The sequence below is a fragment of the Camelus ferus genome, chromosome 9 (genome assembly GCF_009834535.1).
Source record: "Camelus ferus isolate YT-003-E chromosome 9, BCGSAC_Cfer_1.0, whole genome shotgun sequence".
NCBI lineage: Eukaryota > Metazoa > Chordata > Mammalia > Artiodactyla > Camelidae > Camelus > Camelus ferus.
In genome coordinates, this window is record NC_045704.1 from 16,490,687 (window position 1) to 16,509,020 (window position 18,334).

General features: G+C 36.8%; 1 protein-coding gene and 1 long non-coding RNA gene across 5 annotated transcripts in view; one reads left to right on the forward strand and one right to left on the reverse strand.

Annotated features, from left to right (window-relative positions):
• Positions 1 to 18,334, forward strand: part of LOC102513040 (zinc finger protein 404) — a 21,727-nt gene continuing 3,393 nt past the window's right edge. Inside the window, exons 1-5 of one of the 4 annotated variants that reach the window (XM_032485884.1) lie at positions 1 to 60; positions 932 to 1,010; positions 8,917 to 9,030; positions 12,666 to 12,724; positions 15,010 to 15,136. In XM_032485884.1, the coding sequence (XP_032341775.1) occupies positions 12,716 to 12,724; positions 15,010 to 15,136 (136 nt within the window). In that variant the 5' untranslated portion in view covers positions 1 to 60; positions 932 to 1,010; positions 8,917 to 9,030; positions 12,666 to 12,715. Of the gene's footprint in view, positions 138 to 931; positions 1,011 to 8,916; positions 9,031 to 12,665; positions 12,725 to 15,009; positions 15,137 to 18,334 lie in introns of all 4 variants that reach the window. The other 3 variants (XM_032485883.1, XM_032485885.1, XM_014550911.2) reach the window with 3 other exon arrangements.
• LOC106728492 overlaps positions 15,557 to 18,334 on the reverse strand; it is an 18,230-nt gene continuing 15,452 nt past the window's right edge. Inside the window, exon 3 of the long non-coding RNA XR_001364738.2 lies at positions 15,557 to 17,282. This is a non-coding gene — a long non-coding RNA (uncharacterized LOC106728492). The remainder of the gene's footprint in view (positions 17,283 to 18,334) is intronic.

Here is an 18,334-nt window from a genome sequence, read left to right on the forward strand (position 1 = left end):
TCGCTTCAGCCTCGGTCCTGGGTCCTCTTCCGGTGGCCCAGCAGCTGTGGTCCCTACGTGGTGAGTAGATCGTATCCAAAGAAAAAAATCGGAGGAGGCTTTCATAGTCCCTGACTACAGCCGGACTGGAACCCGTGGTGAGGTGACAGGCGCTCAAGGCGAGGACTCTCCGGGCGCGGACAGGGCGTGTCGGGCCTCGAGTCGCAGGCCCGTGTCTGCTTGAGCAGCAGATTTGTGTGCCTATTGAGACTCGCGTGTGCGTGTGTGTGTGTGTGTGTGTGTGTGTAGGCGTGTCTCCATGATGATGTGTCTGTTTGTGTCAGTATTTAACTGGGTGATTGTGCTTATTTAACTGCGTGGCTTTTGGATGAGCGAGGGTTGTGTGTCCTTGTGGGTTGTCGCTGGAACTCTTGGCTCTAGGCTGTACTGAGTCCTCAGCTCTCTCCCCTCACAGCCACTTGGTGTCTGCCGCAGATCAAGGCGGTAAACCAGGTTCTGAGCTTTCGAATGTAAGAATGGAGGATCCCAGCAAGAAGACACAGACTTGATCATGAGATGAGACTTTTCTGAAGCGGGATGTAGCCGCAAGACAGGCTTCTGGGAAGACCTGATGAGGTCCCAGAAGTAGGATTCCCTCCTGGGAGGGTCCCCATTGGAAGCTCCGAGAGGCCAGCTATACGTTTCAGAACCTCAACATTTCCAGAACTCTAGCCACAGGAACCTAATGTGAATTAGACAGATTTCACCCTCGACATCAGTGACCCTGGCCTCTCTCATACTGGGAAAAGTCAATGCTGTTTCAGTCTCCTTCCTCCTCCCATCTGGTTGCGGTGGACTGGGTGAGGTGTGGTCATGGAGGGAGGGTGTTTTGTAAGTGAATGTGCTATCCAAGAACATCCTGATGTCTCATGATTGCCTTCTCTTTTCCCAGTGCTGCTTGTCTCTTACACAAAAAAGGATCCTGAGAGAGGAAAGAATTTTTTGTTACACTTCAAAAAGTTTAAGTTCAGGTGAGTTTGTGTTTCCTCATTATTCATAAAACACTTTAATTTTAAAGGCATGAGATCCTTCTTTTCCTTCTGCTGAAATGTCCTGCCTGATAGTGACATATCTGTAAATTGTAGGGCCACACAGATGAATCACCCTTGTCAGAACCCCAAACCCTTCTCACCATAATTTATTTACCTGTGGCCTACTGTTAGCTATTATATTTCTAATTTTTAATTAAAAACAAAATTTGTCTACAACGAACTATCATTATGCATAGATCTTTATGCCCTTTTATAGTCATTTCCTAAGGATAAATTTCTAGTTTGGAATTTGAGTCAAATACCACATATTTAGGCTTGTACTTGTTGGAATGCAATGACAAAAAGATATAGCTGCTATCCTTAAATGACTTGTTATCCAGTAAAGAAATGAAATCAGAATAGGAATAAGTAAGATAGAGGATGTGAAATGCCACTAGAGAAATTCAGGTGACCTGCCTTGGAGCTGATAGAAAGAGACATCACTCTCTCTATAGTAGCGCTGCCAGAATATGGTCAAACTATGAGAAATCTGTGAAGGATAATGGATTTTATACCTTAGACTTTTTATTCTAGTGACATTAAATGTGACAAGATGTCTTATCAGCTGTTTGTAGGACATTGTGGCTAGGAGGACAGGTTCAGAATCAAAATAAACCTATCAGTCAGGAACATAGAATTCCAGGAAGCAGCACTGAGACTCCTACTAATATATACAAACCATCACAGCCTCCAGTTTACACGGATGTACATTTCTGTAGGCAAACAAATTAGGGTTGGTTCAGGTCCTGGGAGCTGACAGAAATGAAGTAAAATCTTTCAGTAAAAACACAGCAACTGTTTTTAGAACAGTGTTGGTTCTCAAATGTCAGGTGCATCAGAGTCACCTGCAGGGCTTGTTCAGATACAGTTTGCTGAGCCCCAGCCTCAGAGTTTCCAACTCAGCAGGTCTGGGATGGAGCTGAGAACCGGCATTTCTGGTAAGTTCCCAGAGACAAAATTTTGAGGACCTTTGTTCTAGAGTGTACCAGGCTTAATCTTCAGGTTCAGGGATATTAAAAGGAGAGAGGGATGAGACTTTTTCTCCCACCTGTTTGGAGAAGAGGTTTCTCCTTTAGAAAATAAAAAACGTGTGTGTCTGTGTCTGTGTGTCTCTGTATGTGAATATCAAATTAAGGAACGGCTATTGTTTAAAATTTTCTGAAATATACTTTTAGGAAAAGGAAGAAAACCAGGGCTATGACACACAAATAAGAAATATTAATAAATGGGTATATGCTTTTATATACGTTTATCTGTTTATTGATGTCTGTCACTTTTCTCTCTATATTGATAAGTACATATATTTCATAATAATATTTTGTATGTGTATAATTTTGTGCATTCATAACCTGATATTTCAACAGCTTTATTGAGATGAAATTCACACACCACACCATTCACCCATTTGAAGTGCACAATTTTTGTGCATCCATCACCACAGTCAACTTTAGAACATTTTCATCACCCTAAAAGGAAACCCTAACCCATTAGCAGTCACTATATGTATCCCACAACCACTTATCTTCTTTCTGTCTCTATTAATTTTCCCCTTTTGGACATTTTGTAGAACTAGAATTACACAATCTGTGGTCTTTTGTGACTGGCTTTTTTTTTTTCAACAGTGCAATTTCAAAAAAATTTATTACTTTCTTTTCATCATCATGTACAGAGCTGTTTTTTTTTTCTTTAAGCTTCTCACGCATAGGAATATTTTAAGCACAAATGGACTACTAAATGTGTGCTTTTTAAAAGATCCTAACAGAACGTAGCATAATAATAGTTGGTCTTCCAGGTTTTATTAATTTCAATTATGTATATTATACCAAATATGTGTATTACAGACCTATTTGTGCATTTTACTTCTTTAAAGAGCTGCTTCACATATAAATGTCTCTAGCTAATAGCCCAGCCCTTCAATGTATAATTTGAATAAATATATATTTTTATTGTGAATTCCTGAATGTGACTGGCTTCTTTTACTTAGCATGGTGTTTCCAATATGATTCACATCGATTCATCCATGTTGTAGTATGCTTCAGAATTTCCTTCCTTTTTAAGGCTGAATAATATTCCATTGTACAGATATACCACATTTTACTTATCCATTCATCAGCTGGTGGACGTCTGAGTTTTTTCTACTTAGCTGTGGTGAATAACGCTGCCGTGAACATTGGTGTACAAGTTTTTGTGTAGACATATATTTTTATTTTTCTTAAGTATATACTTAGGAGTGGAATTGCTGTGTCATATGGTAACTCTTTTAAGGACCTGTCAGATTCTTTTCCAAAATGTCTATACCTTTTTACATTCCTACCAGCCGTGTGTGAGGGTTCCAGTTTCTCCACATTTTCACCAGTGCCTGTTGTTATCCTAGTGAGTATGAAGTGGGTCTTGTGGTTTATGATTTGCATTTTTTCTGATGATTAGTGAGGTTGAGCACCTTTTCATGTGCTTATTGGCCATCTGTGTATCTTCTTTGGAGAAATGTCTATTCACATTTTTGTCCACTTTTTAATTGAGTTTTTTGTTTTTGTAACCTGGTTTTTTCAACTGACATGATATTTTTGAATATTTTCATTCCCTTAACAGGTTCTCAGACTTAGCATTTAATGACTGCTTAATATTTCATTACATGGATGTTCTGTTACACATTTAGCCAATCAGCTGCTGCTGAATTCAGAATGCTAAACACACCTGCTCTCCATGCTGTTCCACTTCCATACCTTGATCAACTTTACTTCTTCCAGTTTCTCAGGGCCATATGGGAACTTAGGTCCTTGTAATTTCAGGGTAGTGACATTTGGGAATGTGGCAACAGCCTCTGCTGGGTGCAGTACTGATGACCATACCCTCTCAGAACTTGTATAGGGATGCGATGCTGAAACACAGAAGCAGAGCATTTATGATCAAATCTTTATTTAAAAATTTTTTTTAAATGAAGGTACTAGGGATTGAACCCAGGACCTCGTGCATGCTAAGCATGTGCTCTACCACTGAGCTATACCTTCTCTTCTTATTTTATGATCAAATCTTTAAATTTAAAATCTGATCTCTGGAGCTTTTTTAGTCCCTTAATGTGACCCTCTAGGGAAGCTGAAGTGTTTGAGTTTATGAGGAATCTGAGATTCAGTGATGTTCTACTCTGTGTTCCTTGAAGCATCACCACCCTGTTTCCTTGAGTGGCTTTCCTTTGGCCCTTCTTGTACTGGACTTCCCTGCCCCTTCACCACAGGACTGTATCTGAATTCGCTGACAGCCACAACAGGCCTAAGCACTGTTTCTTTTATGTGCAAGTTTTTCTGTTTCCAAGCCAGGTGTAATTCCTGAGTTGGAACAAGGGTTCCAGACCTAGTAGGTGGAGAGTGTAGTGACAAGCGGATTTGTCCGGGTGAGTCAGGGGAAACCAGTAAAGGGAGAACTATTGCATATCAAAGCTCATGACTCAAGACACAGAACCTTGATATTCCAATAGGAGACAATGAACTCAAAGACTTTAAGCCCTTGCATATATCCAAAGGAAACTCTAATTTGAAAAGGTACATGCACCCCAGTGTTCATAGCAGCACTATTTACAATCACCAAGACATGGAAGCAACCTAAATGTCCTTTGACAGATGATTGGATAAAGAAGTTGTGGTGTATATACACAATGGAATACTACTCAGCCACCAAAAATAATAAAATAATGCTATTTGCAGCAACATGGATGGACCTGGAGATTGTCGTACTAGGTGAAGTAAGTCAGACAGAGAAAGACAAATATCATATGATATCACTTATATGTGGAATCTAAAAAAAAAGGACACAAATGAACTTATTTACAGAACAGAAACAGACTTACAGGCATAGAGAACAAACTTATGATTACCAGGAGGGTACAGCAGGTGGGAAGGGATAAATTGGGAGTTCAGGACATGGAGATACCCACTACTATACATAAAATAGGTAAACAACAAAGTCTTACTGTATAGTATAGGGAACTATATTCAATACCTTGTAATAGCCTATAATGAAAAATAATATGAAAATGAATATATATACATACGTATGTATGTGTAAGTGAATCACTGTGCTGTACACCAAAAACTAACATAACACTGTAAACCAACTATACTTCAATTAAAACAAAAAAAGACTTCAAGCCCTTGGAGAAAAAAAAAGCCTTATCATAATACCTGAAATATCACCATATTCATATCTCTTTTATTTCACCCCCCAATCTCAAAAGAGAGTGATTAGCTCTATTATAATTTTTATTATAAAAGCAATCCATTCTCATACAGTAATTCAGAAAATACAGAAAAGACCAAAGTGAAGAGACAACCTCTGTAAACATTTTACTCCAAATTTTTTTAATCCATCCCCCAATGCACATGCATTTATTCACACGTGTTATTTTATTTGCCATAACAGGATAACATTAGAAATATAATATTTTTACTGATTATCATCAAATAAAGGTCTGTATCATTTTTCATTGAAATACATATATATAATTTTTTAATTTAATATGTATAATAAAATACACATTTTTTTAAGTACACGAATCTTAGCTGTGCACTTAGCTTAATCTTTACATCTGAAAACACCACTCAGATCAAGACATTGAGTGTTTCTATCCCCACTTGGAGGATTTACCTGTCCCATCCCAGTTAGAACACCCCTCGCCCACAAGAAGTAAATATTATTCTGACTTCTATCACTCATATTGAGATTTGCTGTTTCTTGAACTTCATGTGAATGGAATCTCCTGTATCTGCTGCCTTTTGTCCAAAATTGTACTTTTGAGATTTATGTATGTTGTGTTGTCAATCAGTAGGTCCCCCCGCCACCCAGGTGTTGTATAGTAGTCCACTGAATGCCTTTACCACAACTTGTTTATTCATTCTTATGATGATGAATTGTTTCCAGTATTTGCCTAATATGAATAAACCTTTTACGAAAATTCTTGTACACGTCTTTTTTGTGGACATACGGTCTTGTTTTTCCGGAGACTATACCTGGGGGTGGAAGTGGTTGGCTTAATTAACACTCCAGTGCAATGTGTGCAGGGTCTAGTTCCTTTTCAAACTGGCCAACACTTGATAGTGTCAGTCATTTTAAATTTAGCCATTCTGATGCATGTGTAACTGTATCTCATTGTGATTTTAAATTGCATTTTTCTGATAATGATGTGAGCATCTTTTCATATGATACTGCCCATTCTGACATACTCTTAAGTGTCTATTCAGATCTTTTGTCCATTTCTTTAGCCTGGCTTTTGTTCATTTTCCTATTGATTTATAGGGATTTTAGATATATTTTGAATACAAGTCCTCTATGTGTGTATATAAACCTGTGTGTGTGTGTGTGTGTGTGTGTGTGTAGAGACAGAGACAAAGGGAGTATCTTCTATTAGCCTGACGCTTCTTATTCAATTTCTTAATGATGTCCTATAATGAAGAGATGTTCTTCATTTTAACAGAGTTCATTTACCAATTTTTTTTTATGGTTATTGCATTTTTGTTCTCCTTAAAACATCTTTTCCTGAGGAAGAAGGGACAGCTCTTCCTTACAGTAGATTTCCAGTTGTTGAATATAGGGGGAAAGAGGGACAAAGAAACCAGCCATTAGGCAAACACCACAGTAACAGTTGGTTCAGACCAGATCCATGGATAGATGCTGAAATTAGTGGGTGAAAGTTTGAAGTGAGAAAGGATTTGCATAGTGTCAAAGTATTTTCCACCACTCAAGATAATACCTACGGAGGGAAAGGGAGTAACTTTCTAGTGGGGAAACCCATCAGAAAGTAGTTTCACCAAGTGATCAAGGTTAACGTCATCAGTGGTAAAGCACTGACATCGTGATCGTGAGCCCTTTCATATGATGCAGTGAGAAGGACACAGAATTGTGGTGGTACTGCCGAAAATGCAGAGCCTCATTCCAATTACGAAAACATCAGACAAACCAAGTGGAGGGAACATTTGATGATATAAACGATTGGTACTCTTCCAAAGTGAAAAGGTCATGAAGATAGATGTGGTGGACAGACGTTAGGGTGACCCCATGGTTCCTGCCTGCCGGTGCCTATGCCATTGTATAATCCCCTCCTTTGGAGTGCAAGCGGGACCTGTGACTTGCTTCTAACCAATAGGAAATGGCAAAGGTGAACGGATGCCACTCCTGTGATGTGATTAGGTTAGTTTTTATGGCAAAAGTAATAGGATGTCCCTGCTGTGGTTATATTATGTCATAAAAGACTCCATCACAGCAGACTGGAGCAAGAGACTCTTCTTGTGGACTTGAACTAAGTAGCAATTTTGGAGGAGCCCATATTGCAAGAAACTGCAGGCAGCCTCTAGGACCTGAAAGTGTCCTCCAGCTGACAGCCAGCAAAAAGTTGGGGCCCTCAGTCATCCAGCCACAAGGAAGTGAATCCTGCCACTAATCTGAATGAACTTGGAAATGGACTCTTCCCCAGCTGAGCCTCTGAATGAGAACACAGCCCAGCTGACAACTTGTTTTCAGCTTATGAGACCAGCGTGAGGAGGGCACCTAGTGAAACTGTGTCCAGACTCCGGGTCCACATAAACTGTGAGATAATAAATGTGTGTTGTTTTAAGCTAAATTTGTGGTAATCTGTTATGGCAGCCACTGACAACTATTACCACAAGAAAGACTGTGGAGACTGGAAGGGACTAAGGAGAAATAACAGCTAAATGCAATGTGGGATCACATATAGGATCCTGGAAAGAAAAAGGACATTAATGGGGAAAACTGGTGATATCTGAATAAGATATGCCATCTGTAGTACTGTACCAATGTTAATTTCCTGGTTTTGATCATCGTCCTATGTAAGATGTTAACATCAGGTTGAGGCGCATACAGGGACTCTCTGTAATACTCTTGCAACTTTTCTCTGAGTCTAAAGTAAGTGGAAATAAAATTAAACAAAAAAAAAAAGGAAAATTTTGCCTACCCTGAGATCATGAAGATATTTTCGTGTTTCTCCTACCAGAAACTTTATTGCTTTAGTTTTCACGTTTAGGCCTGTGATCCATCTTGAATTTATATCTGTGTATGTGGTGGGATCAGGGTCATAATCATTTTCTTCATGCAGGTAGGCAATTGTTCAGGCACCATTTTTTATTTTGAAAAGACTATCCTTTCTGCTCTAAGTTGCAGTCAGACTTTTATTGTTAAAAAATGTGACTATATGCAGGTCTCTTTCTGGACTCTATTCTGTTGGTCTGTTTATCAATCCTGTGTCAGTCCTCCTGTTTTAATTACAATAGTTTTACATTATGTCTTGATATCTGGTAATATGTACTTGACAACTTTGTTCTTCAAAATTGTCCTGACTTTTCTGGATTCTTAGAATTTCCATATAATTTTAAAATGAGTGTGTTAATGTTCTAAAAAAAAATCTGCTGACATTGTTTGGAGATGCATTGAATCAATAGATCAATTTAGAGAGAATTGATAAAAGTGATTCCTCCAATTCATGAACATGAAATGTTTCCATTTATTTAATTTTTCTTTAATTTCTTTCCTTAATGTTTGCTTTCAGTCTAAAAGTCTTGCACCTCTTTTGTTAGACTTATTCCAAAGTGTTTTACATTTTTCATGCTTTTTATAAACTGTTGGGATCTTTAAAATTTCATTTTTCAGTAGCTTTGCTTTCATACAATTGTGTTTTATACTGTGACCTTTTATTTCACAATTTTGCTAATAAATTCATGTTAATTCTAGTTGTTTGTAGAACTGAAGTATTCTATGTACAAAATGATGTTATCTGCAAATAAAGATGGATTTACTTCTTTCTTTCCAATCTTCATACCACTCATTTCACTTTTTTCTCTTACAGTATTGGATAGGTCTTCTGCACAAAGTTGAACTAGTGATAAAAGTGGACAACCCTTGCCTTATTCCTGAACTCAGAAAGACAGCGGTCCATATTGTCACCTCTCAGTTTTATTCTGTAAGATCCCCTTTATCAGATTAAAGAAGTTCTCTTCTGTTCCTAGTTTGCTGAGAATTTTTATCACGAACTGATGTTCATATTATCAACTGGTTTTTCTACATCTAATGAACGGATTTTTCTCCTTTATTATTTAAAATTGGAAGGTTACATTGACTGCTTTCTGAAAATTAAGTGACTTTTGAATTTCTCGAATAAATGTCTTGGTCAGATGTATCACTGGTTTCTCCTTGCTAAGATTTTGTTTAATATGCATATACCTTTGTTCATGAGAAAGATACACCATAATTTTCCTTTCTTGTAATATCCTTGTCAAGTTTTGATGTCACAGTTATGCTGGCCTCATGATATGGTCCATTTTTTGGTTTGTCTAGAAGAGACTGAATTTGATTGGCATTTTTAATTTTTAATTAATGTTTGGAGAATTTGCAAATTTGAAGCCTCTGGGCCTGACATTTTGTGGGAAGGTCCTTAAAATAGATTTAACTTCTTTAAGAAATACAATAATATTCAGATTTTCTACTTCTTAGATCAGTTTCATTAAATTGTGTTTTCCAGAAATTTTAAAATTTCATCTACATTTTCAGGTTTATTGTCCTACAGTTGTTCATAAAATTCTGTTATCAATTTAATGCCTGTAATATATGTAGTGATATCTCCTTTTATATTCCTGATATTGGCGATTTTTTCTTGATCAGTACAGCTAGAGACTTATTAATTGTATCTCTTCAGTGAAATAGCTTTTGGCTTTATTGATTTTTCTCTGTTGTGTACTTGAGTTTTTATGTCATTGGTTTCTTTTAGTGTTTTACTTTCTATAATTTGCTTTTCCTTTTCTAGCTTCCAAAGGTAGATCATTGATTTTTAACTATTCTGCTATTACCAAACATACATTTATGTTTGGATGAAGGGGGTCAAAAGGCAAAAAGGAAAAAAAATAAATGGACAAACATTACAATGCTCATGCTATCTATTGGTAGAAAATAAATTATGGATTTATTTGGCACTGAAGTAATTTGACAAAGGATTTTCATAATGACTTCACTACTAATTGATTTGCTATGTCCGTATGTTTTCAGTGCACCTAGTAACTACCAATGGTGATTAAGTAATGAATGGCATTTCTACAGCATTTGTAAAAACAAAACAAAACAAAAATTTAAAAACATACATTACGATATATTTTCAACTTTGTTTTTCAACAATCTGGCCATGACGTGCCTAGGTGGGGGTTTCTTTATTTCATTTGGTTAGGTATTTTGCTGAGTTTTTTGAATTGTGTATCAGGGTATTTCATGAGATTTGGAATGTTTTGTCCATTATTTCCTCAAATAAATTTTCTGTTCTATTTTCTTTTAGGTGTCCAATTTCACATTTTGACTGTTTCATATATTTCTCTTATTGTTTGTTTGATTATTGTTAATTTGACTTTATGTTAATTAATAGAATTTTCTGCTGTTAAATCTATCCAATACATTTTTAATTTTTGATATGATGTTTTTACAACTATAAAACATTCAAGTGATTTTCCCTTTAAAGATTCTAAATCTTTATTGATATACTCCATTTGCATTCCACCTCACCTGTCTTTTCCTCTATTTTCTTTAGCATGTTAATCATAGTATCTTCAAGTCCTTGTAAACTAGCTCCACTATCTGGATCATCTCTGAGATTGTTTCTCTTGAGATTTTTCTCCCTTGAGTATCAGTAACTCTTTCTTGTTTCTTTTCATTTTTCATAAGTTTTATCATATGCTGGCATTGTGGATAATATATTATTGAGACTCTAGATTATGTTATGTTCCTTCAATAAGTCTAGATTGGGGTTTCTCAACCTTAGCACTGTTGATATTTTTGGATAGGTAATTCTTTGTGGTGGGGGGCTTTCCTGTGCATTGTAGGATGGTCAGCAGCATCCCTGATCTCTACCCATTAGAGACAGGAGCACCCCTCCACACATCTTGGCAACCAAATATGTCGCCAGACATTGTGAATGCGTTCCTGGGGAGCAGAATCACTGCCTACTGAGAACCAATGATCTGCTTAAATATATTCAGTATCTACTTCATTTTCCATTATATGAACATACTTTTTTAAACACCCTTGTGTTATGGTTCCTGTACAGTAAACTACACATATTTCAGATATACAATTTGATGAATGTTGATAGATGTATACACCCATGAAACCGCCACCACAATAAAGATAGCTAACATTTCCATCACTCCCCAAGAGGTGCAATTATGAATACACTTTCAATTATTTAATTAACTGCTCATCTAAGTACCTTTAGATTTTCCTGCAGCTTTTTTTTTTTTCATTTTAGTAAGTGTCCATCACCATATTCCTTTATACATCTCTAGGCACATTTTATGGTTTACCTCCTTTGGATGGAATCTCAGAAATGGCCCTTCATTGTTAAATTCTTATGCAGAATTCTACTTACGTGTCTCAGTTGCACTAGGTTTTCACAGGTCTACAGGACAGCAATGAGGATGTGCTTCTCCCTACGACCTTACTAATATGTAGTGCGTCATCAACTTTTAAAATCTGACAGCTGAATACCTGTAAAATGATAGTATCTTTATTGCTTTAAAACATCTCTTTAGTAAATCTTTTGATAGGTGATGTCTTAAACACCTACGCTCAGGTTTCATACAATGGAACAAAGTCTGGCCATCAGGGGCAACAGTTGGGAAAAAAAGTTGGCTTTATAATTACAGAAATGTGATTCAATACAAATGAAGAAAAAAACCAAAAAAATTAAAAATTAAAAATAGAAAAAAATGTGATTAAAAACACATCACTTCTACTTGTTGTGACATGGGAAAATATCTTTACTTCTTTGAGCTTCTATTTCCTTATCTATTGAACTGATTATCAGTACATTTCAGGATTACATGTTAATGATAGATAGTTACATCTATCACACAGAAGGTTACAAAAATCTATGTGTTGCCATACAGCTTCAGTGAGCATGAATCCACTCCACCCTCGTGGGTAGTGGGTGGGTTGGGAGCAGGGGAGAGGGGTCACAGGCAATGGTTCGTATCAGCAAGCACAGTGGACCCTGATGGGGAAGTCCAGGTTCGTCAGCCCAGAGGATCATGGGAGTCAAGTTCAGGCTTCACATGGACAGGCAGTTTTATTTATAGTGGTCAAGGCTTCCAGGTTGGTCTCTACTGTTGTCTGCCTTTTGACTGGCAGAGTCCAGGTCCACCTTGGGGCCAATAAGGTTGTTGAAGCTTGGGTTGTATGGCGCAGTCTCAACCCTGGAAGGTAGGGCTGGATTGGGATCTACTCAGTATGACCGGGCAACCCAGGCTGGGTACATTAGGCATGATCAGAATGAGAAACAGACCAGAGCTGGGTGTCTGGATCTGGCTTTGGTGCATGAGGGCCTCTGCTCTGCATCCATGCTTGTGTGGCTTGTTTCCCCAGGCATGGAAGGGGCTTGGATTTGTCTGGACTCCTTTTCATATCCCCTGAAGTGTGTTTATGTGTTTGGGAGGGCAGGGAGTGGGTGAGGATGGTGGGAAGCAGGAATAAATAAGAAAAAAGAAAGCTCTCTTACCTTAAACAATTTTTGGAGTTCTGAGATATGTTGCGTCTCAAGGCTTCTTTTTCCTCCCTCAGCTCTGGCTTCTCTGGACTGAGTTTCTGAGGAGGACAGCAGTTCAAAAACCATGTCCCAGGTAAGTAGATGTCTCTCCTTCCTGAAATATTAGGATTTTTAATTCAGGTAATATTTTCATTCTTTATCCCCAAACCTTCCTCCTAGGAAACCTGTATCTCTGAACCTATTTCAGAGTTCCTCTCCTTAAGGAGAAGGATGGTGCCCTTCTTATTTGCCCCCTTTTTTCAAACTGATTTTTCACTTATCCATCAAATAATTTATTCATCTTCTGTGTTCAGTCTTCTCTTGAGAGCAGTATTGGAGCAGTGAAAGGTTGAAGTACCTTGAAGGAAATATTTGAGCTTCCCTTGTCAGATTTACAGTTTTGTTATATAGAAATGGTGGTCCTGTCTGACCAGAGGAGGGAGAACTTCCTCTATAATTTTCCAGGTAGATAAGGGAGAATTTGGTAATGAATGGTCTCATCTCAGCTTTGAAAATCTTTTGGGTTGGGATAGAAATGGACTTGGTGCCTGCCTAGAGGTGAGGGGAATGGTTTGGCTAAGGAGTCTCTGAGAAATGAGTAGGGTTTGGAGGTCCACTTTGTGGTGGAAGAGAAATTGCTGGTCTTGAGTGATTCAGCGTTGTTCTGAGTCATCCAACGTTAGTGTGTTCTAACTCATGAACCAGAAGTTCAGTAAAGGATTGTAGAGAGGAAGATCATCTAGAACCATGTCTGGTGGATAATACTGAACAGTGGGGAAGAGGCTAGGATTTATGCCCACCTAAATACTATTATAGTATAATACTCTCTATATTAATATTATTAATAATACCTTAGTACTTTAAGATTAAATCTGATGTCTTTAAGAGAGACTAAATGAAAATGTTAATTTGTCAGAATAAAGGAAATGCTTATGATATAATCTGACATATAATAAACTTGTGTCTTGGTAAAATTACTTAATTTTATACAACCCTATTTCTAAGAAGGAAACTTCATCAGCTTTTGGGGGATATCTGACATAAAATTAGTTGTATGTATTTTATCTTTTTAAGGCATATTTACTTAAATGTAACTGACAATAAACTGCTCATCTTTTACATGTGGAATGTGATAAGTTTTGACAGATGTATGCAACCATGAAACCATCACCACAGTTAAGATAATGAACATATCCATTGCTCCAACATTTTTCTCATTTCTCCTTTTATGTGTCCCTTCCTCCTCCTACCCTACATGCCCAGGCAACCACTGTTCTGCTTTATATCACTATAGGTTAGTTGGTTTTTCTAGAATTTTATGCAAATAGAACCATACATTATGTGCTCTTTTTTGTCTGTCTTATTTCACTTGGCATATTTAGTTTGAGATTCATGCATGTTGTGCATTCCATATTAATTGCTGACTAGTCTTCTCAGGATGTACTGCAATTTATCTGTTCTCTGTTGATGGACATTTGGGTTCTTTCTACTTTCTACAAATAAAGCTACTGTGAACCTTCATGCACAGATCTTTGCATGGACATATGCTTTCATGTCTCTTGGGTAAACACTGGAAGTAGAATAGCTGGGTCATATGGATGTTTAACCTTTTAGGAAACCAACAAACTATTCTTAAAGTGATTGTACCATTTTATATTCCCACAGCAGTGTATGAGAGTTCTATTTTTTTCACATCCTCACCAGTGCTTAAAATGGTCAGTGTTTAAACATATAGCCATTCTGATAGTTGTATAAGAGTCCTCTCTCCTGGTAGTAAGTGAGGGCAATTATAGGGTTCACTTCATTTGTTACTTGTCTCTCAGGGATCAGTTTTTCATTGCCCAATGACTTATGTCTTGAAAAACCATTGTTTCATACATTTTGTCCAGGTTTTTGGTTATTTTTTCATTTTTGGGAGGGTCAATCCAAGCCCTGTTATCTCATTTTGGCTGGGATTTTATAATTCACTTTTAGGGAAGAATCAATTCTTTTTACATATTCCTTGAAGAGAAAACATGTAAGAACTTGCATTTATTAATAGCTTGTGACTAGGGCACATAGCAGGTATGTATATAAGTATGTGCTTACATATACGATTTCATTTAATTGGGAAAGTCTGATTACTTTCTTCATTTTCATACATTTGGATATATCAGTTTTTCTATATTTTAAGAGAAAGTTTGTGTACTCTAACAGTATTCTTAAAGATCGTGTAGGCACCCTACTTCAGATATGCTAATTTATTTATTGTCATATAATCATGTCATGATCTTTAACTTAAGCCTATTGTTTTTATATATCGCTCATACTGCAATTCAGTATTCCATCTTGAAATTTTTTTTTTACTTTTACAAATAATGCATGGATTTGTCATTTCAGGTGCCACTGACATTCAGTGATGTTGCCATAGACTTCTCTCAGGAGGAGTGGGAATGCCTAAACTCAGATCAGAAGAATTTGTACAGAGATGTGATGTTGGAGAATTATACTAACTTGGTATCACTGGGTAAGGACATCTGGCTGAAATAATGTAGAATCTGTTATCTGAAATATCCACTTTCTCTACTTTATATTTTATGCTCTGTGCCAAGAAACCAGTTAAGTTTTTGCTCCATGGTCTCAAAGGACTAGTTTGAGCTTTGTTAGGTTGAAATGGGCATCTGCATTCAGCACCTAAATTTTCCCTCCTTCATTTACCTTCCTACTTCCCTCTGATCCATCCTGCAGTTGCTTCTTCTAGGCACCCTAGTTCATATTAGTGGAAATAATTTATAGAGACTGAAACCTGGCCAACAGGGGGAGCTCATTGCGATTGCCTTTTGGTGGGGATAAATTCACATTTTTCCCCTATTTCTTCTGTGGAAATCGGTTTGTTTAGATTTTTCATCTGTTCTGGAGTCTGTAGTTGTTGTTGTTTTACTTTTTATTTTGAAATTATTTTAGATTTACAGAAGAGTTACAAATGCAGTACAGAGAGTTCCAATGTACTGGTCCCTTACACAACCATGGTACATCTATAAACCTATCAAATTAATGTTTTACCATACTATTAACTACCTATTTTATTCAGGTTTCACCAGTTTTTGCATTCTTTTTTTCTATTCTAGGATCCAATCCAGGATACTATATTGTATTTAGTCAACACATGACCTTAGTCTCCTCCAATCTGTGACAGTTTCTCAGTCTTTCCTTGTATTTCATAACCTTGGTACTTTGCAAGAATACTGGTCAGATATTTTGTAATTGCCCCACATTTTGGGTTTGTTTGATGCTTTCTTATGATTAAGCTGAGATTATAGATTTGTGGGAAGAATACCAGAGAAGTACCTTTCTGATATTGGGGGTACATAGCAACATGATTTATACTGGGGTATTAGCCTTAAAAACTTGTTGAAGGTGGTTCCTGTCAGTTTTCTTCACTGTAAAGTTATTTTACCCTTTCTATATTCTTATTTGTTAGAAGCAAGTCAGTAAATTTAGCTGGTGTCAGTTTTGATGAATTATATTTTCAGAAAGAGCCATCATTTCATGTACATCTCAAATTTACTTGCATAGTTGTATGATTTTTTTCCTAAATTTTCTCTTTCTTGATTGATGACTATTTCTCTGTTGCCGTTATGTTTGGATTTTCCTCCTATAAAATCCAAACCACTAGCCTCCTTGAATAAGGCTAGTGGTTTGTATGTTAATTATACTATTTTATTTACATTTTGCTTTTCTTGTATTAACTTCCCTTTTCTGTCTTCTTTCAGTGTAATTTACCATTCTTTCTCTGTTTACTTTTCCTAATCTTTAAATGGAATGCTTAATTTATTCATTTTAATTATTTTATTTTTCAATAGACATTAGTCTTTAGTCTCTTGAGTTTGCTGCACTGTGGTTGAAATCCATAGATTCTGAAGTGTGGTGTTTTCATTATCATTGTTTTCAAGAAGTTCTGTGGTTTCAGTTTGTATTTTCTCATTGACCTAACAGCAGTTGTTGAGAGCTTTTCATTTATAAATAGAAAATGTTTTGGCTTTTTGAGATTGTTACTCATTTCTCATTGGTTCAGAGAATATTGCTTGTATTATTTTGACATTTTAAACATATCATACTTTATTCAAAGAAGAATTCCACTTGTCTTCAATTCATACTTGATCCACTAAGCACATCAGATTTCCTCAGGCTGCTCCACCATCTGGATTACCAGTCTTCAGCCTACATTCAGCATATCCCTTGTTGTAGAGTCCTAGCCACTCAAGTTTCTCCCATTCAGTTACTCTGTTTTTCCCTCAACATCCCCAAGTTCATTTGCTTAGACTTTTGTAATCAATTGATAGAATTCCTGATAAATTATTGATACACATTTCTGTAAAATTCAAAAACAATTGGCCTTGGCTATAAAGGAATAAAAGGGACAATTGGGGAAAGACCTTGGAGACAAAACATTGAGATCTGTAGGGTGGATGGATAATACTGAAAGTATCCTGATGAAGGTAGTATAACATCTGATTACTTGAAAACAAAACCAATCATGGCCATGCACAGAAGGATTAAACAACAGTGGTAAAGATGTGTATAGTTTTAAGGGGGCAGGCAGCTGGAGAACAGTCAGGTATCAACTTTTCCGTTTATGTTTTTGAGTTGGTTTGGATGTGCACTTTTCTCATCTGTAAGGTAAATGAGAGAGGAAAGCACATTTTACAATAATAAGAGGTGGGAGACTAGAGTCAAAGAAAGATAGCTGGTAACTGTTGCATAATTTTCAGAAACTAGATGTTTATTTTACTTAGCTGCCTTCTCCAGTGACCTTGATTTTCATCCTTACCTTGATTTTTCACCCATTACTTTTTTAATTCAGTATTTTATTCTACAGATAATTATTTAATACTTACCTTGTGGTAGAACTTGTTTTTCAGTGGTAGTTGAAAGGAATTTCAAGTCCATAAGTGAGTTTTAGAGTAAGAAAATAAGTAGAAAAACAAATGAGACAATAAATATGTAATAGAGAAGAGTACCATGAAGACACAGACTTAGCTGTTGGAGGTAGAATAAAGGATATGAATTTACACAGAGTTAGCAGAGCCAGCCTTTCTGAGGAAGTGGTTTCTAACTTGCAACACCTGGAGACAGTAATGGAAAGAAGCCATCTAAGAGGATTCCTGAAAGGTAGAGCATCTTGCATGAAGCCCCAGGCAGTGGGAAAGGTTGTGGTATGTTCTGGTAGCTGAAAAGATGCAGTGTTGTCGGATTTAGGGAACAAAGATGTCAGGGGCTTGAAATGAAAATTTGTAGAAATAAGATAAGAGTCTTCTTATTCATGGTTATGTGGTTGGGTTTCATTCTAAGGTGAAGACAGACCATTGAAAAAAATCACAGAGAGCCATCTGGTAGAGAATATTAGAAATGCAGACGAACAGGACCCACTCATACATTCTGATTTGCTTAGTCTCAGTGGATATCGGAAGGGTAGTATGTGTAATAAATTCCCTTGGTAATTCTGATCCACACTAAATATGAGAACTGCTGACTTTTTCTCTTTGCCTCCTCACAAACTTTATAGTTTTGTGTGAACTTTCATAATTTTCTGAGCTCTTCTTGCCTTTAAACAATTTCATCACTGTATTTTAGGATTTGACGACCCTTTCATTTCTAATGGATATACTTGTCAATTTATCACTGTTCTCACTATGGAAGGCCTTTTCTGACCCCCAGTATAGGA